Here is a 23,590-nt window from a genome sequence, read left to right on the forward strand (position 1 = left end):
GCACAAATACGTATTCTCCAAAACCAACCAAACCAAACCCAGTGCCGTCGAGTCAATTCCGACTCATAGCAACCCTATAGGACAGAGTAGAACTGCCCCATAGAGTTTCCAAGGAGCACCTGGCGGATTCGAACTGCAGACCCTTTGGTTAGCAGCCTTAGCACTTAACCACTATACCACCAGGATTTCCCAAGTTCTCCAAGCATATACAAAAAAACACAAAAAGCATATACAAAGGCACAAAGATGTAAACGTGTATGAAGTATTTGGAAGACTGTCCGCTGTGGCTGGAGCTCTGCATTCAAGGAGACCTATCTCCCACCTGGAGGTTTCGGATTATCTGGGCATGCTTGGTAGACTGGTGGGGTAGGCACCCTGAAGTCAATCTGCATGAGGCTTTTGGTGTGGTAAAGGAAGCAGTCCATGTGGACCAAGGGGGAGAAGGATTGGGAGGACAATCTTGTGTCTATCTTGGAGGCTTGTACACAGGATAGCCTCTGCATATCAGTTACTGAGCCCTAAGAAAAAGGCTGAAGGTGGAACCTGAAAGAGTTAATTCCATGAAAAACTCTATGAGACCTTGGGGCACAAGAAGACCTTGCTTTGGTGCACATAATACACACTCAAGAACTATTTGTTACTTGGTTTAATACAAGGTGACAAAGTGTAACATCAGTTGTAGGGAGGGAGAAGGGCATTTTCTCCACTTGTGTATAGGACATGCTGCCACTGGGGAATATGGAGAACTCCAGAGCACCATCACCATGGTGATGTCTCTAGGTCAGCTGGCAATGGTGGAGACTGTCAGGAGATGCATGGTGATGGAGACAGTGGATGGACATCTTTTCTTGCAGTGCCTATCACAGGGGAGGGTCAAACTAGGAAGGAATAAAATGATGGATAACATGTGGTAGCAGGCAGATCTTGTTCTTGGGCCCATGTAAGATGATTTTGGGGGCTTCCTGGAAACCACGGGGCAGGGGGGGAAGGATGTTTGGACACTATAGGGAAGAAAAGATCCTGCAAGAGAATATGACAGCAAAAGCCAATAAATATGAGCCACATTGGTAGGACTTGGTGAAATTTGGATGTGGGTAATAATGGAAAGTGAAGAGTGCTGCAAGATGTAGCCAAAGTGTCTGATTTTGAGTTATCTACAGTTCCCCCAATAGGGGTGGAGCAATATTGGGATTTATAGCCCACCACTCCAGAAGAGAATATGCTGGGTGTAAAGGGGGACCAAGCTAACATAGATGAGGGGAACTAGATCAAGGTAAGGCGTTGAGCACCAAGGGCTGAAATTCTGTCCAGGTTGTGGGCCAAAAATTGTTGTATTTTAAGGGGTGCAGCATGCACCTTACACAATAGGTTAACTCTCCTTTCCCCATTATCTTCAATCTTTTCTATAGCGTCCTTCCCCTCAGTAGTCAAGCATGGCCATGTATCTCCCATATTTGAGACAATAGCTCTCCTTCCCCAGCTATTTCCTTCACCTTATCTCTCTACTCTCTCCAATAGAGCTTCTCCAAAGAATTGTATCTAGCTCCTGTCTCCAGTTCCTCATCTCCCCACTCACTTCTTATAATCCACTCCAATGTGGTGTCTGCTCCTATCAATCCACCAATATTTCTCTTGCTAAGATCACCAAGGACTGCTATGTTGCTAACACCAATGCTTACTTTTCTGTCCTTATATTATTTGACACCTCAGCAGTACTTGACACATTTGACTACTGTCTTTCTTGAAACACTCTTTTATCTTGGTCTCTGTAACAAGCTTAGCTGACATTGGGGGTCTGTGGGATTTCAGTTTGAATCAACATGTGTGACAAAACTCTTATTCTGCTACCTATACAAAATTGCCACTGAGAAGCAGACCAAAATTGAGGATCCTCTTAAAACTCAAGTCAGTGGTCTCTGCCGCCAGTCTCTTAAAAGTCTTGGCTTCAAGGGAGACCAGAAACCAATGGCTAGTTTCAGTGCCACTCCATCCTTGAACATCCATGGTTATAAATGAGTGATTACTATGCACCAGACACTATTTTAATCACTTTACATGCACTGACCAATTCAAATCTCACAACAATATTGCAGGCAAAGGTAAAGAGTACTACTATTATGCCCATTTTTGAGTTAGGGAGACTGACAAACACAGGTAGTACGTGCAGAGCTGGGATTAAAAACCCAGGAAGTCAGACCCCAAAGTTCACACTCTTAATTCCTATGCTATAGTGAGAGGAGTGTCAAGCTGAGTGTGAAACAGGCAGGACTACCCATCACCTGTTACCCAATGCAAGAATAGTACTGAACAGAGCAAACCACTCACACATTACTGCGGATGGTGTTTCAAAATTCACTTTCGGTTTATTAATTTAAAAAATCCAGTAATACAGTGACTACATAAATAGGTACCATATGTAGGTACATGTCCTGTGAGAAGAGTGAAAGGGTAATACTGTTATGTTACTCTTACTTGCTTACATGAGTTAACTATAAAATGGCTACAGCTGCTAAATGATGCTTATGGTCTTTGTTGTTCCAAGTGCTTATGTTACAAATAAATATACAAGAAGAACCACATCCATTTTTCTCTACAAACTACAGGTGGCTTGGCCTCTTTTCCCTATGTCCTATAAAACACTGGGGTGGGGCGGGGGGTTCCCACATTGACTTAACATAGCTTCCCAGCTCCTGCTTCACGGAGCACTTTATAAAGGTGTGTCCCAGGACCTGGAGGCAGGAGTCTCTCTAGGGAAGCTCTCTGGGTGTTCCCTTAAGCTTGAGCTTTTACAGAACACCTGGGTGGAAGGCTTTGGGGTGAATCATCTCGAAGGGGAATCACCGTTTCACTTCCGGATCCCGTTACTAGTCTTCACACCATGGAAATACGGCCACCTCTGGGTGGGGAGGCAGCAGCTGTTTAACTCCCCCTCCCACAAATAATGCTCTGTGTCCTTTCAACCCAGGATAGTCTACCTCCTTCTCCTGAGGAGAATGTGTGTGATGGGCTAGGGAGAGGCTTGTCCCATGAAGTCCTGACCATAAGGCCCTTTTGTTTCTTTATGAGAACAGACTCCTTTTTGCCAGGTTGCTGTAAATACTGGACCTTTTATGATTTTCCCTATTTGTGTAAAATACTCTAAGAAAACATTCTTCTCACCGATGGTCACAGAGCAGGGAATGTGGGATTTTTGGGTCCTAAATATGTCTAAGTACTCACTAGAGTTCATTCATGCCCCTCAGAGGAAACAAATCTAGAAGGCAGCCTTGAGATCCTTGCTGTGGAGAATTTGTAGTTTTTCTTCACAAAGATGATTTCTAAAGCCAGACTTCAGAGTGGATAATTTATACTCTGGTATTGGACTGCAAGTAGACATTTTAGGAGCCACCTTCTCTAGGATGCTTGATTCAAACCCATGCTTGGTCATTTAGGGGTAGATGATAGGAAGGTTTAGGATAAAGATCTTTATCAGAATTTCCAGCTCCTCAAATGAACCATAACTCTCCTGATGATCTAACACTTTGCAAAGTGAAAATCAACTCCTGTACTTGTAGAAGGGGAACTACCCTTTAAGGAACTTCTAGAATTAATTCAACCTAAATTTTCTTGCCACAGAACGATGGCCTCAGGAAAAATTAGTTACTATTGAGCTATTAATTGGTGAGTTGAAAAAAAAGTGATGATGGTCTCATTGATTTTTATTCACTCTTTTCACTAAATAATTATTTAGTTTTATATGAATTCATTTTTTTGAAAATTTTCACCCAAGTATAACTTATTTATGGAGTCCCCATAGGTTGAGGGAGAAAACAGAAGTGGTATTATTAGGGAAAAGTTATTCACTGCTTCAACATGAAGATGGCTCTGAAATGGTGTTCATCGTGACATCACAGTTGGTGATTTCAAAAACTACACCAAAGACTCAAAGGCAGAGCCTTCTGCTCACAATTTCTTATTCATTTTCTTGGGTGTCAACAACCTCCAAGCTACTTGGGAGCCAGGCAAGAGAAAGAAGGGTAGAGTCTAGGCTGGCCTTGCCTTAGAATGATGTAGTTTAATGTATGTGTGTGTCAGGATGGGTGGCTTAAATTTTTTTTTTAATGTAAGACATTCAAAAAGTATAATTTCATACAAATTACTCTGTACTGTAGAGCTCCTACTAAGCAATTCCCTTCACTATTTTTCATTTGAATAACTTTTTAGATTGAAACCCTGGGGTTTTGTTTGATCTTTAACCTGTAAAGAAATGTGATTCTCCAACAAACTAGAGCAGTGCTGTGGTGTTCTATCCCTCTTCCTCCCACAAAGAATTCAAGACTCTTCTAGTCTCCTTGGAGGAGATGTTTAAGGGCTGACACACCACTCCACATAAAGGAGCAAGTTATGCTGTGCATGGCGTGAATAATTGACTGCATTTGAGTTTGGGATTTTAGGGCACTGTTGACTTAAGCAAAGTAAGCCTGCAGTCCAGCTGCAGCTTGAGTTTTCTTGCTTTACCCTATCCAACACTGTCTGTCTAGTCTAACAGTGGCCCTTTTCAGACCTCTCCAGGTACAAAACTTTGACCAAATCTTCAAGCTCTGTTCTGCACACACGGCTTGAACACATCTGGCTGATCTGAGCTTCACCTTCAGTGAATATCTTCCACTGGCCTGAAAGACAAACACAAAGTTACCAGGAGAGTGGAAAAGGAGAGCAGAGCAAATAAAGAGTAAAACCAACATACCCCATCCTTACCCACTCACTCACGGACTCACCAGAGAATTTGGAACACAAATGTCAGATGGTTTCAGAAAAAAAAAAAAAAAAGAAAGAAAGAAAGCATTTCTGGGGCAGATAAGGAAAGTGGGCCATGGAGTTTTCATTTCAACACATAGCATTGGTAAGAATTCCAAGAATAATACGTAACCGCTTTCTCAAAAGTAAAATCTAAGTATTATGCCTAGAATCTTCACAGTATATTTAGCATTTAAAAATGCTCCACCATCATTTCATTGGTTATTTAGGCAGCTCACTTGGCAACAGGTCTAACAAGGCACTTTGGAAAACAATACCTGGTTCGTTACTGGGGGCTTTAGGACACCCAAATATTTGTTTGGGTTCTTTGATTATGTGCTGCTCTTTTCTCTAGTCCTGCCACCCTTCATTAAAAAAAAAAAAACTGCTCACCTCTGCTTTCTCCTATATCCACATGCTGTTCTTTAGCACCCCTAGGTTCCCTCTCATGGTTCTGTATATTGTTCCATTCTCATATCTCCCAGGTGATCTGTTTCTACACTGAGTAAACCCAGCTGTATCCCTTCCATTCTCTATTATTTCTGGTCATGTCCCTTTCCATTTCTGTTTTCTCTGCTCCCTCCATGGAACTGTCCAACTATCAAAGTTTCCTTACCAACTTCTCTATTTCCCCATTTTGTCATGTTAATTGAGCAAACATTTTTGAGTGCTAGTTCTGTTCTGGCCACCGGAAACCCCTTTATGTCTCTGGATCATCCTTTTTCTAACTTTCCTGGTCCTTGACGGGGCAAGGTGTTTCTTTTCCTGCTATTATCTTGCTCTGTCAAATAACCTTCATAACAAACTTCCCACCCTGGATACCTTCTTCAGTCTTCTCTTTATTGCTGTGCTGATGGTGCTGCAACCTGGAGAACTCCTTGTCCAAGGTAAGCAAACTCTTCCTAATTCACAACCTATTTTGAATCTCTTTTCCTAGCCATATGGAAACATGGCCTTCTTCCCTATGGACTCCATTTCTCTACTCCTGTCTCCCTTGAATTCTTCACTTTCCCCCATTCTCTCTGACTCAGCTGGAAGGGAGAAGGAAAAAGGAGGAAAGGGTTGGGCAAGGAACAAGCAGCTTTTGCCAAATACCTACTATGTGCCAAGCTCAGAAAGGCATGTTACATAAAGGAATGGAGCATGTACTTCTTTGTATCTAGGTGAACCTGTAGGATCACCTCATTACCCACTTCCTTCAGCTGTACAGTTGGAGGTGCACCCCAAATCTTGGCTGCCATGAGCAGGATATAGGTCCGAATCATCTTTCCATCATGATGCCAAGTATAGCACCTTGCTCAGAGTATGAAATAAAAAAATGTTCTTTGAAATTAATCGATGATTTCAATAGCCACGTCATTGATCCTGGGATCCTAGACTCTGCCTCATTTACTCCTTACTCACATGTAAGGACTCTCAACTCCTCTGCTGAATTCTCATATCGTACAGTTTATTTTCCATCAGTCTTCTGCAGAAGAGAAACGGTTGACCTCATCAACCCTATTTCCAGCTGCCTATTGGATATCTCTGCTTAGATGGCCCTTAAATATCTTAATCTAAACATGTTCCAAGTGAAAGTAATTACTTTTTTCACCAATACCTGCTCATCCTCTAGGCTTCCTATTGGTGAATGGTATTACTATTCCCCCAGTCTATAAAGTTGTTAATATTGGAGTCATTCCAAACTCATTTCTCTCTCTGATACCTGATCCTGCGGATTTAACCTCATGGATGTCTCTCACAGTGACCTCTCTTCCCGTCTCACTGACTTAATATAATGCAATAGCTCCCTAATTCAAACTATCACCAGCTCTCTCACTAATAGTCCACCTTTCATTCTACATTGCCAGAAGTACCTCTTCCTACAAAACAAATCCGAATGCATTGTTCACTTGCTTAAAAATCTCCACTCAGGTTCTCTCGTCTAGAGGATCAAGTTCAACTCTTAGCATATTGGACCCTTCATAATCTGGCTTCATTAAAGTAGGTGCTTAATAAATCTATCCGACGGCCAAGAAGACATTTTTCCAAGGCACCATTTTGAAATCACTATGCTGTTCGTAAGTTTGCAGCAACTACTAATAATGCTACTTGCCTTATATTTGAACTTCTTGCTGGGTTCTTCCAGGCCCTCTGACTACTCCCTACCTATAATTTTTCTCTGCTTTCAGTGCACCCTATGTGGCCTTTGTAATTGTTCCTCACCCCCACCCACCCACACCCACATTTCTTGTTTGCTCCTGTCTGAGTCTTCTCTTAGGCTGTACCCTCTCCCTGGACTGATTTCCTGACCTGTTGCCCAGTCACACCCTGCTCTTTCAAAACCCCCTAAAACCTCACCTCCTCCCCGAAGCCTTCCCTGACTAAGCCCATCTGGCTCTCCTTTTATTGTTCTTTGCAGATTCCCCTGAGCACTTGGGTATTTAACTCTTCAGAATGATACCAAGTATACTAATTCACACTTAAGGCATTTTCATGTTCTGTCTTGCCCATTAGAATTCCCTGTGGATGGAGGCTGTGTCTTTTATTCCTTTAGAAGTTAAGTATCCCCCTTGCCCCCCAGTGCCTAGTGGTATGTAGTCCCTAAGCTCCATCTAGCGTATAAAGTGGGAGAGCTACAAGTATGCTTGATTGTCTGACTGCTTTTAAAGAAACATGACTACCCAGGTGTAGTTTCAAAAGACCCAGAGCTTTGATAAAGTAAGTGAATTGATATGCATTCATTTCCTCTCTGTCTCTCATCTTCATCACGAGAGGACATATCTTTCCAGATGCAAAGTCTCTACAAGGCCTGGAATCTTCGAAGCTTTCTCCAACCCTCTTGAGGCCCTAGGTTTAGCAATTTCATTAAGGATATTCAGGAAACCTTGGCCTGAGTAGTTTATACTCAGACTACATCGGAGTTTGTACTCTGCATGTCCAAGCTTTTCAGTTCACATGCGGACACCCCAGTCACTGCTAAGTCACCCAGAGCAGAGATGGCAATCTGCTAATGTTGATAATGAACATTGCTAACGTTCACTGAGAACGCAGAGGAACTTTATTTGGGATTATGCTGTATTCAAAATTGGATGCGATTTCCAGGGTGGGGGGAGTAAAGAAAGGGAAGTACCACTTACTCAAGGTTGTCCTGGTCACCAGCTTGAAGTGATGGAGCTCCTCAAACATCCTCTTGGAGATCTTCTCAATGTGAAAATGCTGGAGGATGCCTGGAGCCAAGCAAAAAGTAGGGCAGGTGGTCAGGCGCTTTCTATCTGGAACCACCAACTCCTTTTTCTGCTTGGGCTGAGCATATCATCTCATTACTGGGGCTTAGGAGTATCGAGCTGGGCTGTGTAATGTGCTTAACCAGGAACTTGGATGGATCAATGGTTATAATTGACTCCATTTGTTTCCTTGGCTCCATGGCCTCCTCTAGGCTTCTCCAGGGGATGGAGATAAGGGAGATAGTGCTGTTGACCATGGGACCCACTCCTAGGGAAAGCCACATGGAGTCAAGCATGGGTGCTGACTGAAGCTTCTGCAGCCAAAAGCAGTATTAGAAATTCTGCTCTTCCTCCAAGTCTGGGTAGACTATGTCCCTGCCAAACCACTGGACAGCCCTCCTGGCTAAGCAATGAGAACCAGCAGTAGGATTGCAGACAGGTTGTTTGTGTAAATGGAGAAGCTGTCCCAGTTCCTAAACTCACTGAAAAGCCTATTTTCCTTTGGGAAATAATAATAGCTCCTTTACCCTTGTAAAAAAATGAGGAGAGGAGAATTAAAACAAAGTGGCACCCAACGTCTCAACCTTGCCTCAGTAGTTTTTATCAGAGTAACAGGTAAACAACTAAAAACTGCCTTGCAGTTAAAGAGCAACCATTACCAGCCCACTTAAATAACCCTCAAGAGGCCTACAGGGGGTAAAGTAAATGAAGCCTGGGTCATTCTCTGCCCAGCAAGCACAGGCCTTGATGACCCTGCACTGTGAATAAGAGGCTACTTAGATGCTGCACTAGAAAGCTGAGAAACATCTACACGCCTCTGTGGGGTGAGAGATGTGGGGAGACGAATAGTGAGCTTCACTGCTAGAGAAGCTAAAATGATAGTCCTTTTTCTTAGGTGACCAGCTATGGAAGAGCTAGGGAGGTAGAGAGAGGAAATCAACACTCCTAGGTATAGAGGAAAACTAAGCATGGATGAGAAACATATATACATGTTCTAGCATATTTGGGGGGAGGTGTAGGAACACATCCTTTAGAGAAAGAGAAGTGGTTGTAAAAAGGGAGAGAAAAATCTCACAATTACAGCAGTGTTTCTCCAAGGATGGTCCAAGTGCTTCCTGCATTAGAATCACATGGCTATGTGTTAAAAATGAAAATGCTTGAATCTTACTCAAAGCCTAGTGAATTCACAGTTCTCGAATGGGCCCAGGAATCTGCATTTTAAAGCAGCTCCTTGTGTGATTCTGATGCACGCTGAAGTTTAAGCACTCTAGTGCTTTATGTGGGAGCCAGAAGAAAAGGAATGTGTTTTATTTTCCAATTGAAATCTCACCTCTTGGATTCCTAAAAAATTTTACCAGACTTGCTAAACAAACACTAGTCTTGTATCTGTGGAATGGTTTAAATAACTGCAAGATCACAGTGAAAGGAATGCAGTTTGCTATGGCTGTCAGTGAGAGTAATGGGAAAAGGAACTGAACATTATGACTGGGGTTGTTTCTCCAGTGAGACTATAATCTTCCTGAGGGCAGGGATGATGTTTTAAGATTGTCTTAGTACAGAGTACATAGCATGACTCTGGGGATTTAGCTTCCCAATGAATGAATGGATTTTCATGCTTGTCGAGCTTTGTCTTGGAAAGGATGGCAGACTGCATTCAGGTAGTTCTCAATCCTGGCTGCACATTAAAATCACCCACAGAGCTTTAAGGAAAAAACAAAACAAATTAACACCAAATGCGCAGGCTCTACCCTAGACCAATTATTCAGAATCTCTGGGGGTGGGGCCCAGGCATTGGTGTTTTAAAAAAAAAATGTCTCCCAGATGATTCTGACGTGTAGCCAGGGTGGAGAACCACTGCTCCAGGGTTTGGTGGTGTGAGAAAGGCAACAGACTACAAGGATCAAAGCTTACTTTTTAGCTAAGTCCACAGTTAAATTTAAAGGCCACAGTAATAACTGTGTTAGGCATGTGTTAGTTTCTAAGCAATCAGGAAAAATTTTGACCCAGAGGAACAGGCTGAGGCAAAATTGAGGTGAGTCTTCCCCTCCTTCCCTGTGCCCCCTTAATTCCTCACCTTTTCGAATGGTCCAAACATGGACCTCAACCTGAGGTGGTCTCTCAGTCTCCAGTGCTATTTTTCTTGTGGTCTCTCCATCCTCCATGAACACGGACTCATACACAGGCATTGTTTCTTCTCCACAAAAGTAGCCTTTGCTGTCAAAGCTTTGGCCTGGAAGTTCTTCTAGAATCAGGAGGCAGGGAGAGTTTTATCATGGTTTTCCAAAAACAGAAGTGCACTCATGCATTTATATATCTCATTGTTCATAACACCATACATTTATCAAAAGTGGAAAATCAACAAGAACATTCGTACAGAGAGAAGTCCCACCCATACTTCATTTGCTTAGCTTAGGCAGCCCCTGCAACAGTACCAAATCACTAAGGAGCATATAACCTTTGATTAAAGTCTATGTGATGACAGAACCCACAGTTCTGCAGAACACTGGCCCACAAAATAAACTGGATCCACCTACCACCATCACTGACAACGGGACCTTCATGAGGAGGAGGAAGAATATGGCCAGGTACAAATCTGGCATTTAAAGGAACAGAGAATTTTCCATACTGGGTCAGGATCGTGGCCTGTCCAGCCCAGTGTTGCCAACAGAGGCTAAGGGAATGGGCTGACAGAGGGCCTTGGTTAACTTCTCTGACATCATTTAGGTATACTTAGAAACCATTTATGACACTCATTTATGTGCACATACTTGCCCAAAGGATCTATCCAAATTGGCTTGACATTTCTGAATGTTCTTTGATTTGTTTGTAAGGGGAACGATAATACCAGATCAACATCAGCGCCAAAACCTAGATGTCAGATTAGTCATATGTATGCTATGCCAAATGAATGGTTCGGAAACACAAAAAATTAGTCAAATCCCTCAACTGTGGATCATTTAATATATAAACTAAACTGTTGGATTTCAGCTCCCAGGCATAAAGATACCAACCCTGTGATACTGCCTGTTCCCTCTACCCTCTTCTCTCCTCAGCCCCCAACCAAAACAAAAATGTCTCCTGGTTGGTTATTAGTGAGTTAGCTTCTTGCTAGCCTCATAATCAGCACCCTCTGCAGCTGTATATTTAAAGCGTACACTCAAATCAAGAACAACAAAGAGAAGCCAAGGACACCCTGAAACTTTGAACATGTGCAGAAGTTGTGGAGGGTGAAACCATTGAGTGTTGAGTGCTTTAGATCTGTGGCTCTCATTAGGGAGGCTCTGCTGTTAGTCAATCAGACACATTTGGACTAGACACTGTAATCAAATTGTTAGTGCATGTCTCTTGCTGACCTGATTAGCTTTCCCACCCCACCACCATTTTGGCATTATGTGGACAAAACCTAGTCTTCTCAGGGCGGATTACTCAATTTGTGGATTCTCCAAGAATCAAACTTGCTTTTTCTTTTTGTCCGTCTTTTCAGCTATTCAGTGACTCAGTGAGCCAGTCTTCTTGGTGTTATGTTAGGAAATGAAGGGATGTATGCTAGCACTTTTTGACTGGGGAGGAGGGCACTGACTGTACAGGAACAACCATGTATTTAATTATCACCTTTAGAATGAGAACTGAATGCCATTTGTTAAACTTTGCTCACTAGCTTAACATTGGCCATGACTATAACCAGCATATGGAATCTTTGATGACCCTGGAAGTACTTGTAATATACTAAACTTTCTCCCAGTGCCCTAAGGAGTCATCCTGCCCCACCATGCCCTCTCCATCCAAGAGCTTAATTTACTAGCCCGAGGGGATCTACAAACAACAAAACCCAGTAGTGACTCACCCCGGGCTGGTACTTGAAAATGTTAAGGATAAGCCAAGTGTATATTTGGAACTACCTATTCAGCAACATCTTTTTTTTTTATTCAGCAACATCTTCCTCATTCCACACCCTCCATCTCAAGGTGCTTTCTGATCACTCCACGTTCACCTACTTTGGTTTCCTTCCAGGGGAGCATGCCATGCAGCATGCTTGAAGTCATTCCTGGCCATTTCCGCCTCCCATGAGAAATGCTTCTGTTCTGAGCTCCACTTGTTCTCTCCAGAACTAAGAAACTGAGAAATCATTCCTTACAGAGTGGTGTTGGCTGATGAAGGAGATGTATTATCCCAGCCCAGGAGTCTTTGAAGTTGTCACAGGGGCTTTTAAGACCATAAACCAAGAGAAGTGTGTAATTATGGGAATTCCAGCCCTTGGGGTGGTATGGCGGGGTGAGGGGTGGGTTCCACTTTAGGAAGTGGCAATCCTACACAGCTCTGTAGGTGGCCACTGGTATGCAGGGCAAGGCTAGTATCTACCAGAGCAAACGGAAGAGAGAGGTGAAACTCACATGCTTTCTTTTGGCCCTAGTTTCTTATTGGAGTAGCCTGCATTCATTTGTTGCAATGAAACTTTTGGCTGGATCATCAGTGGATTTTATTTATCGCTTCTCCCTTATCAACATGAAAAACTGAATTTACTGTTCTTATTTTCTTTGATCTTTTCCTCTTGTTCCTTTTTCTCTGTGTCACGTGTTATTTTGTAAGAGCCTGGTGATGTCTTGATATTTCCATTTCTCATCCCTTCACATCACTTAGGAGCCCTGGTGGTGCAGTAGTTAAGTACTCAGCTACTAATTGAAAGGTCGGTGGTTCCAACCACAGGAGAAAGATGTGGCAGTCTGCTTCCATAAAGATTTACAGCCTTGGAAACCCTATGGGGCAGTACTACTCTGCTCGATAAAGTCACTATAAGTCGGAATCGACTCAGTGGCAGTGAGTTTGGGGTTTAGTCACATGTCTCAGGACTCTGCTCCAATATCGCTTCTTCAGACAAGTCTTTCCTGACCACCCTTTTAAAAGTGCTCCCCGCCCCATTCTCTATCTCTTGGTCCTGCTTTATTTTAATTCGCAGCACTCACCACAACCTAAAATTACCTGATTGGTTTGTGTTGTCTTTCTTCCCCCACTAGAATATGAGGACCATAATGACAAGTAGCCTTTGTCTGTCTTGTTCATCTCTATCTTCAGTGCCTGTAACAGTGTCTGGTACACAGCTGGCACTTAATATGTATTTCCAGATTGAATGCAAGACGGAGTGCGTGCCCTTTGATGCTCTGTGGGCGCTGAGTGCCTGCAGCAGGTGCCCTGGGCTATGTGGACAGCGACAACTGTTAGGTGATCAGGACCATGAGGAATGGTACAATACGCAAACACTGAGAGACAGGTACACAGAATGGGAAAGCAACTCTTTCCTTGCATGTTGCCCAAGGAATCCTTTATCTCCATATACTTGTGCAGGCTGGGAAAGCAGGAAAAGCAGCTCGTCCAGAAAAACAAGTTTAGTTAATCAGGGTCTTCAATTTACTGCCAACTGGGATTCTAGAGAATGGTTTTTAAAATAATAACTTTTATTATTTTTTCTAGTTACAAGAGTAATACATATTTATTGTTAAAAATTTAGGAAACACAGATAAACAAAAAGAAGAAAATAAGAATTACCCATAATTCAGTCACCCAAAGATGGCCACTGTTAACATTCTGCCATATACCTTTCCAATCTTTCTTTTTTTTTAATTTTTTGATTAACCATACATAAACACTTTTTTTAACATCGTAATATTGTTTTGTGGTTTGCTCTTTCTACTTAATATATTGCAAAAATCTTTCCATGCCATTAAATCTTGGTCTACAATGATTTTTAATGGCAATATAACACTCCACAGTATAAATATACCATAATTTTTTTTAACCATTTCCATATTGATGAACTTTCATGTGGGTTCCAATTTTTCACTATTGTTAACAGCACTGCAACAAACATCTTTTTTTCTATATATTACTGTATGTCTCTGATTCCTTCTCAGTATTCCTTGGAGTGGAAACGCTGAGCCAAAGAGTATATACATTAAGGTTTTAATAAATATTACCAATTTGAGAGGACAATTATTTAAGACAATGCCCATTGTGTGTCCCGTTTTCCTGCCTTTTTTAGTCTTTCTCTTATTTGAATCACCTGGATCAATAAAATCCTAAGCACACAATGAAAGAGTATTTGGTCTAAAGGTCTGAGATTCAAATTGGAATATTGTACAGTGGAAGGGTTTATCTTACCTGGGTAATTTTGGTAACTATTAGTTTTGTCTGAAATTATCTTGTTGTACCACTTATGTAACTACAGATGATAGACCCTTGACAGAAAGAAAACTGTTTTGGTAGAACTACTTGCTAAGTGACAGTAAAAGTTTTGGGGATCTAGTGAGATCACAGATGTGGAAATCATAGTAGGTCACCATGGCTGGGTGGCACCAATGTCCGTATGATCCTTAGAATGTGCTTACCTCCTATCTCTAACACACACATTTCCTCATCAGTACTAATGCCCCATATCGCTACTCCATATCTGTTGGCCTCTGTCCTTCCTCACACCCCACTCCCTGTTTACTCTGGAAGGTGGCGGGGGTGGGGGGGCATTATATTAAGGGCGATTTTTTGTTATGTGTGTGCCATTGACCAGAGCATCTCAAAATTTAGTGTGCATTTGACGCACCTGGGGATCTTGTTCAAATGCAGATTCTGATGCAGTGGGTCTGGGTGAGATCCTAAAAATCTGCATTTCTAACAAGCTCTCGGATGATACCCATGCTGCAGGTCCATCAACCACACTTTGAGTAAAAACACTGTAAACCACCCTGGGCCTACATGAGTGGTTCTCAAACTTATCTGCATATTACTATCATCTGGGGATCTTTTAAAAAAAATTCCAAAGCCCAGGCAACACCCCAAATCAATTAAATCATAGTTTTTGGGGACGGGACGCAGTTATTTTTAGAATCTCTCCAGGTGATTCCAATGTGCAGACAATTTGGGAACCACTGCCCATTGTATTGAAGGTGCTCAATAAATATACATGAACTGAGTGCATGTTTGCCTGTTAGTCATGAAGAATTGCCTAAGATGAAGGAACAAATGATTTAACTCTCTGCCTACATGTAAAGATGTATGGTTTTTCATCTGTGTTTATAGAAATGCTTTGCAGGTAGGCAGAAGAAATGATAAATTCATGTTCCTGGAAGTGACTGGTTTACTGAGTCCTAGAATGTGGGAGCTAGATGGATCCTGAGGCATCATCTACTCTAACCCCGTATTTTGCAGAGAAGGAAACTGAGGCTCAGATAATAAAGTGACTTGTTCTACGTCATACAGAAAATCTAGTAGATCCAGGGCTAGAATGCTTGATTACCAATCCAATACTCTATCAACTCCAATACTACAGACTACATTTTTATCCAGCTCATGTTTTAAAATCACTATTTAAATCATTAATTCACCTTTTTTATACATCAACATTTTCTACTGGCCTAGAAAAGACAATGGGCTAGAAGTGACCTAGGTTCTATGCCTTGGTTTTATTACCAATTAGCTGTGTGACTCTGGGCAAGTCATTTTACTTTCTAAAACTCGATTTTCTTATCTGTAAAAGGGAAATAATAATGAAATGATAGAATTTTAGTGTTGGAAAGGAACTTAGAGAACAATTGTTCCAAACTTCTCATTGTACAGAAGAGGCTGATGAGGCTCAAAGTGGATATGGCATATTTCCAAGGTCCCACACCGAGTTAGAAAATTGGACCAGAACCCAGCCTCCTTGCATTATACCTCACCTGTATCACATCCTGTCTCAGAAGGGTAATGTGCTTTATGAGTTAAATAGTGATGTAAATTAAAAGTGCTACTATTCTTCCTAATAATCATGATAGCCTCATCTCTTTACTACTTAGAAAAGCAAGGGTAAGTTTGGTCCTTGGGACCACACGGGTCAATGGTATGGTGGTGTGGTTAGGTAGGTATGTTGTTGTTAGGTAGGTATGTTGTTGTTAGGTTGGTATGGTAGACACAGCAAATCCCCAAGGAATTCTAACTATTAAATTTCTTCCAAGAACCATCTTATCAGTCCTTCAAGAGAGGAGTGAAGTAACTTCATTATTATTAGAATTACAATCATTAAAATTATATGACAGGTTGATTAGGCTTCTGATGCTCAAAGGATGTTAAGTATGACTATGTGAGGATCTCAGTCAATCAAAGGCAGGGCCTCCAACCAACGCACCTTTTGGCTTTTTACCTGGACACACCTTGCAGCATTTTCCATCTATTTTTTGAGGATACTTGCAGGGGTATCGATTGGGGCAGTGGATTTTCTTACACTCCTGCTTGGTGACATTACAAGTGCACAGCACACACTCGACAACGCCAAATGCCCGGAGGTTTGGGTGCCAGGATTCGCCATGGGAATAGGTCTTTCCATTGGAAACACACACTGGAAGAGAACACAGGACTGGAAATTAAAGGCTAGTGAGCTAAAATGGGCCCTTGTGCTCAGAAATCAAGCCCTGAACTGAAGACATCAAGTGTCCTTTGTTCTTGTCATGGCTATGGAGATACACTGACAGAGAGGCCTCTGCAACCAATTAACAGCTTGGGCCATGTTCTACTGTCAGCAGCTATCTGGTTGTTCAAAAGTGGCCTCTGGATGATCACAAATGCCTGACATATAGTAGATAGTCAATAAATATTTTGTTTTTTTAATGGAGGAATGAATGAATATATGCAAGTAGATTTCTATCTGTTGTGGATATCTGACAAGAAACCTCTACATGCATGAGGGATTTGTATGGCCCAAGTGGATGTGCCTCCAGACAAGAAAGTAAGTCTAGATGCAAAAACTGCTGCTCTTCCCAAAGGGCCAGTTTTTCGAGATCCTGAAGCAAGTCCATTCAGAATGTCAAACTGTATTAGTGCCTGATACACTCACACAGACGGATATGAAGTTTAATGATGCTGGCCTACTCTCTGGAGTGGGAAGGAAGGTGCTAAGACAAGATTGAGAGGAAAAGGATCCACTTCTGGACAGCTTGTGAAATGGCAGACTTTTATGTCTCAAATCTTTAGGTAATTAAATTTCCTGTCTCCCACCTCATAGTGGCTATAGAGATTCAGCTACAGAGAATCGTTGCCTGCTCCACAGATATCCTTTGGCAGTCTCACATTTGTTGAATGGGGAGTGAAGTCATTGGCTCCATGTTTTCTGTGGGGCCTCAAAAAAAAAAAAAAGCAAGCATCTGGGCTGCAGGCCAAGGGGCCCATGTAGGGAAGGGACCACAGGAACATCCTTCAAAGCAAATCAACCAAAATGTATCTGGCTCCTACTGTAAGACACGGAGCTAGGCTCCAGGATAAGAACTGCAAAGGCCTGTGAATGAGAAAGTCTGAGAATGAGTTCTCTCTCTTTTTGAAAGCACTGAGATGTTCTAGAGATTTCAAGCCATGACTGGGACAGGGTGTGTTTCTCATTATTCCCATCACCTCATCATACCCGGGGAGACCTGTCGGCATCCCAATCAACAACATCTCTAGGGTGGGTTGTATCACTTAAGGCGGGGTTAGGGTGGGAGAAATCACCCCACTTGGGGCGTTTCTAGGAACTGACTGATTTGGCTGCAAGACAGCTGCCTCAGAAGGATGAATCACTGGGTTATTTCTTTCTCATCAAATCCACTGGGCCGCATTAGGAAATATGGATGATGTTGGCTGCCTTTTCCTGTCCTTTGCAAGAGCTGCTAGAGTACTGGGCACTCTTAACAGGTCAATCCATGCAAAGATTTCCAAGAACCTAAACCGGTGGGGAGGCTCCCAACATTGCAATGCGACAGACTAGAGACTTGATATCTAAACTGTGAGGCTCAGGGCTGTGGACAGGATCAAGTGACAAGAGATGACCAGAACCCACAGGCCAGTTATGTTACTCTCTGTCCTGCCCTTCCTTCTCTCTCACTCCCTTCTAGACAATGTGAACAAGTGGACACATAATCTGCTTCAAGCAAACTTAGGCTGGACTGAAATTAAAACGGTGGAGTCCTATCCCTTCTCTTCTTTGAATCTAAGAAGAAACCAAGTAAATGTATCTCAGAGGACCACATCATCAGCAAGAGAGCTAAGGAGAAGGATGAGACATGCTGAAGAGCAGGGAAGCACTTCTAGTGTTACATAGCTCGGTTCCCTGTTTCCTAACAGACTGGGTGAGAGCCCACACTCTGAAGTGGAATAGGGTGAGGTCAGTTTTCTAGGTTGAAATACAGTCTTCTCCCCACCAACCAATTCTCAAGATGATTTTGAATCATCCAGCTGGGGAGCTGGGAGTTGGGGGTAGGGGCAAATGATTCTCCAGAGAACTCTAATGGAAAGGTCAGAAGAGAATTGCTGCATCCAAATCAATGGGGGCAAATGAATAAATGTAAACCAGCTGGGGCTTTTATAGGACAGAGACAAAATCAAGGGATGAGCCTCTGCCCTGAAAATGAAGAGGCCTTGTGGAAATTATGGGATTTAGGATTTTCAAAGTCCATTTCCCCACACTTTTCTTTTCTTTTTTTTTTTTTTTTAAGGCTTTGAAATACTTTTGGAGCAAATGGAATCTATTGGAGGCAATTTAAGATTGAAAATCAAACTGCATCTTTACCTAATTCCTCCTCATTCCACAAATTCATATTACAATGCCTTAGAACTTAAAAACAATAAATTTCAAATCAAACCCAGATCAACGGTAAATATTTCCAATACTTCTAATATACCACTATTTTTATCAAGAGTTTAATTTTTGAGTGTTCTTCTTTTAAGCCTGTAAGTTTCAAAAGCATTTTTTTATCTGTAATCTGAAATTTACATCTAACTAGTAACAGATGTGATCAACTAGCTTTGGCTTGATTAGCTTTTTTGAGATTTATAGTAGGAGTTCTTTGTAACGGATTGTTTTTCACCCATGTTGTTCAATCATTTGGTTTAATAATTTATCACTTTAACCCATTCAGAGAACTGCCTTTGATTTTGTTTTTCCTTTAAAGGAAACAAAACATGTTTGTGGTTTCATAAAAAGGAACCAGCTGAGCTCTCGCTCCGAAGAGCTGGTTGACACGATGCCTAAAAAAGTAAGAAGCAGTCAATTGTTTGATTGAATTTCTCCTCCCCCCTACACCCACTGCTAGGGAGGGGGTAGAGGCCAGAGAAGCCTGTGCAGGAAGAAATGGGCCCATGGATGTATGCATGCTACAGCCAGTGGTCAGTTGATGGGCTGCATGTCAGGATTAACCTGAACAGTCCTCCTGGTGCTGGGCCAGGAGGTTTCTGGATTTCTCACTGGATTACTCATTTCTAAGGACATTCTCCTCATAAGCTACACATTGTCAAGGTTGTGTTTCTGTGTTGTTTTCTGGGAGAAAACTGGGCCTATGTTGTTTTGAGGGTGAGCCTCGGTGGCACAGTGGTTAAGTGCTCGGCTGCTAACCCAAAGATCAGCGGTTCAAACCCACCAGCAGCTCAGTGGGGGACAGATGTGACAGTCCGCTTCCATAATGATTTACAACCTTGGAAATCCTATGGGGCAGTTCTACTCTGTCCTATAGGATCCCTATGAGTTGGAATAGACTCGATGGCAAGTTTTGGTTTGGGTGTCTTCATGCATGCATTTCATCTATTGGCTTCTTTGGTTTGGAGGAGATGCTTCTGCTCTCCAAGATTTTGTATCTTCCCCAGGCTTCAGTGTAACGATTTTTTGTGGAGGTTCAGGCAGATAATAAAAATCGAACAGCCATGTCATTCCTTTTGTGAGCTAATGCCACCCTCAAGTAAGTGGCCCAAGTACAAAGAAGCCTGGCCCACGCGTGGCCAGATCAGAAGGCCCCTTGGCCAGGATGGTAGTACACAGCCAAATTCTCCAAGTTAGCTGGTTGTAAGAGGTACAACCCCCATGTGTCTGTCAGCCTGTCATACTGTGGGGGCTTTTGTGTTGCTGTGGTGCTGGTAACTATGCCACCGGTATTCAAATACCAGCAGGGTCACCCATGGTGGACAGGTTCTAACTGAGCTTCCAGACTAAGACAGAGTAGGAAGAAACCGGCAGTCTACTTCTGAAAAGCATTAGCCAGTGAAAACCTTATGAATAGCAGTGGAACACTGTCTGATATAGTGCCAGAAGATGAGCCACCCCAGGTTGGAAGGCGCTCAAAATACGACTGGGGAAGAGCCACCTCCTCAGAGCAGAGTCGACCTTAATGATGTGGATGGAGTCAAGCTTTTGGGACCTTCATTTGCTGATGTGGCACAACTCAAAATGAGAAGAAACAGCTGCAAACATCCATTAATAATAGGAATGTGGAGTATACGAGGTACGAATCTAGGAAAAATGGAAATTTTCAAAAATGAAATGGAATGCATAAACATCAATACCCAAGGCATGAGTGAGCTGAAATGGACTGGTATTGGCCATTGTGAATCAGACAATCATATGGCCTACTATGCCAGGAATGACAACTTGAAGAGGAATGGCATTGCATTCATTGTCAAAAAGAACATTTCAAGAGGAGAGATCAATCCCTGGAGAAGGACATCATGCTTGGTAAAGTAGAGGGTCAGTGAAAAAGAGGAAGACCCTCAAGAAGACAGACTGACACAGTGGCTGCAACAATGGGCTCAAGTACAGCAAGGATTGAGAGGATGGTGCAAGACCAGGCAGTGTTTTGTTCTGTTGTACATAGGGTTGCTGTAAGCTGGAATCAACTTGACGATGAGAGGTACATTGTGGTAGTATCAGTTGTATACAGGACAAGGTCAAGACACATGCATTTCTTCATTTGGAGATAGGTGAGATCTGATGCAGCTTCAAGGAAAGTACCGAAATGTGCCTGTGTGGGCTTTAAAAGGCAAAACAGTCAACTGTCATTTTGAACATTCAGTAGTGTCTCTTTCCCTTCTCAGTCAGGCAGCCTAAGGCACTTCCCAGGTGAGTGTCTATGCTTAGAGGCCCTGATCGTGGTCTCAAAGGACTTGGAAAATATGCTCATGGCGAAACTAAAGAGATTATGGTGGCTACACAGGTCTCTAAAGCAAATTTTCTGGATGGTCAATCTCTGTGCAGATGAAGAGGATGTTTCTGAGCTGGATTCTGAACCCAGAGTTTAGGGGGCCGAACAAGCAATTCATTTCACCACCAGCTCTCTCCCGTAGGGGTAGGAGTATTTCTTGACACAAGGCGTGCTTTGTAGCACACAATGATATCTGAAAGAAACTGCAGCTGGAGTCTTAATTCAATCTAGTCACTAGCTGGGGCATCTGAAGTAGCCTTTATATCAAGGTAATTTGGGAGAAAGGAACCCTGGTGAGGCAGTGGTTAAGAGCTCAGCTGCTAACCGGAAAGGTCCACAGCTCTGTGGGAGAAAGATGTGGCAGTCTGCTTCTGTAAAGATAACAGCCTTGGAAATGCTATGAGGAGTTCTCCTCTGTCCTATAGAGTCACTGTGAATCAGAATTGACTCAATGGCAATGGGTTTTACAAGAATTTTGGGGAAAGAGAGCAGAAGAGAAAGAAGAGAAAATGATACTAAATGGGGGGCGGGGCGGCTAGCAGGGATGAAGCTGGTGGGATAGGGACAAAACCCTAAGCAATATCGCTGTCAGAGGGAAGGGGCTAGCCCTAGGTTTGGGCCATGGAGTCAACATGAGACTTCTTTTGAAATATGGGCTCCACCAGGTGGCAAATCCCCTAACCCAAGCCTAAGTTTGATATGAGAAACAGTGAGTGGTACAAATTGTAAGACAATTTTCAGAGGCATTTATGATTGTAATTCTGCTTCTTCCTAAGCCAGTGTTACACAAAGTGTGTTTAGGGAACCACCTGCATCAAAATCATCTGGAGTGCATATTAAAATGCAGATTCCTGGGCTCCAGTCTTACTGAATCAGACTCTTTGAGGGTGTGGCCAGGAATGTATATCTTCAACATGAACTCCAGGAGAATCTGGGGTGAACAGAGGTATAAGAACCCTTATTCCTAAGGCAGAGGCCCTGAGTGATACAAACGGTTAACATACTTGCCTGCTAACCAAAACGTTGGATGTTTGAGTCCACCTAGAGTTGCCTCAGAAGTAGGCCTGAAGATCTACTTCTGAAAGACCAACCATTGAAAACCTTATGGAGCACAGTTGTACTCAGAAGCACAGGGGGTTGCCATGAGTTGGAATCAACACATGATAACTGTTTTTTTTTTTTTAATTCCTAAGTTATGGATAAGAGCTTCAGAAGTGTTTGACAGTGAGTACCTTTGAAAGTTAGGTGCCTACTGGAAAGCAAACAACCTCTGATTTTTTTAAAGCCTCAACAAACTTTCCCAATTCCCAGCGGCAACTGTGAAAATGCTGGAAGCTGCTTCACAAGCACAAATGGGGCTGCTAATGTACCACCCACAGTAGACATTAGGTTAGCTGCCTTCTTGCCTTTTGTCCTAAATAAAGATCAGATATTCCTGATATGAACAATGCTGTATTTGGGAGAGCCTTAAGAGTTAAAAAAAAAAAAAATTTTTTAAGAGTTGCTATGAGTTGGAACTGACTCAAAGGCAATGGGCTTGATTTTGGTTTAAGAGTCCCCTAGAGTCACTTGTGGACTTGAATGGTGAGTGGTCAACATGCAAATATATGATGTGTGTGGGAGAAAAGGTCCTTTCCCAGCTCTAGCCCTCCGAAGACCCAGGCTGCTGAAGCCCGATGTGGGTGCCTCTTACCTTGTCCATGCTTGTGTTTGTTATTGATGACAATCTGCACGATGGTCCCTGATGCTTGCTGGGAATCCATAAGAGCTCCCCTGTGACTTCTGGCCCCAGGAAAGCGGGGAAGACTTCCTGCCTGTCTGCTTGGTGGAGGATCATAGTGAGAGCGGTGGTAAGAGTGTCTCTGTAAAATGACAAGGACAAATATGGTATAAAAAATCCACCAATGAGGAGGTAAAGATGGAGTTACATACATTAAAAGCCATTCAATGACTTTTATTAATTTTTAGGGATGAGTTCTCATCATAACTGCCCATTCACCAACTCCAATAGAAATAGGAATGTGACAATGTTGAAAGGAGCACTAGCCACATGCTGAGACTGTTCTTGTAGAAGACTGGACAAGGTTCACAAATTCCTGAGGGGAAAAACAACCGAACAGGGTAAAGCATCATTCCTACACCCAAGAATCTCACAATCGGGTTTAGGAGTTAAAAGAGTAGCCTGCCACACAAAGCAGAATGTGACAGAGGCCACAGAATTAGAAAGGGCTGTGTAAATTCAGAGAAGAAGAAGAGCTTATAGTCAAGGAGGGTCTGTGACTTGGACCATGAAGGATGGGTAGACTTTTTACAGGCAGAGTTGGTGGGGAATATTCCAGGCAAACATTTCCAAGTTGAGAAGGTGTAGCAGAGAACATAAGAGTCTATAAAAGGGAACAGCTGCAGGATAACATTCCAAAAGTGGTTGAAACCAGAACATGGAGGACTCTAAATGACATGTTAAGGGGTGAGAACTTTATTTGGTAGGCAGTAGAGGTGGGGTGTGGAAGCCTTCTGGGATTTTTTTTTTTAAGTAGGGACTTGACTTAATCAGAATTGTGTTTCAAAAAATGGAATCCCCTGATGATGTGTAGGGTGAACTGGATGGAAGGAAGAGACAGCAGTCAAGTATAGTTTAGATAAGATATACTG

At 42.6% G+C, this 23,590-nt stretch overlaps 1 protein-coding gene across 1 annotated transcript; it reads right to left on the reverse strand.

Annotated features, from left to right (window-relative positions):
• Positions 1–4,444: 4,444 nt before the first annotated feature.
• CHRDL1 (chordin like 1) lies at positions 4,445–22,762 on the reverse strand. The gene is made up of 5 exons (XM_064278683.1): positions 22,632–22,762; positions 16,132–16,341; positions 10,057–10,224; positions 7,896–7,985; positions 4,445–4,652 (listed from the first exon to the last, which is right to left on the reverse strand). Exons 1-5 carry the CDS (start codon positions 22,699–22,701, stop codon positions 4,522–4,524), a joined length of 669 nt encoding a protein of 222 aa, XP_064134753.1. The 5' UTR covers positions 22,702–22,762; the 3' UTR covers positions 4,445–4,521.
• Between the last annotated feature and the right edge of the window lie 828 nt (positions 22,763–23,590).

This window comes from Loxodonta africana, chromosome X, assembly GCF_030014295.1.
Source record: "Loxodonta africana isolate mLoxAfr1 chromosome X, mLoxAfr1.hap2, whole genome shotgun sequence".
NCBI classification, from domain to species: domain Eukaryota; kingdom Metazoa; phylum Chordata; class Mammalia; order Proboscidea; family Elephantidae; genus Loxodonta; species Loxodonta africana.

Excerpts from the sequence above, each read along its gene's own strand:
- CHRDL1 (XM_064278683.1), bottom strand. The coding sequence starts at position 22,701 with ATGGATTCCCAGCAAGCATCAGGGACCATCGTGCAGATTGTCATCAAT. Across the intron at positions 16,342-22,631 it reads CAAACACAAGCATGGACAAG|TGTGTGTTTCCAATGGAAAG; the intron begins GTAAGAGGCACC and ends GTTCTCTTCCAG. Across the intron at positions 4,653-7,895 it reads GGTGACCAGGACAACCTTGA|GCCAGTGGAAGATATTCACT; the intron begins GTAAGTGGTACT and ends TTTGTCTTTCAG.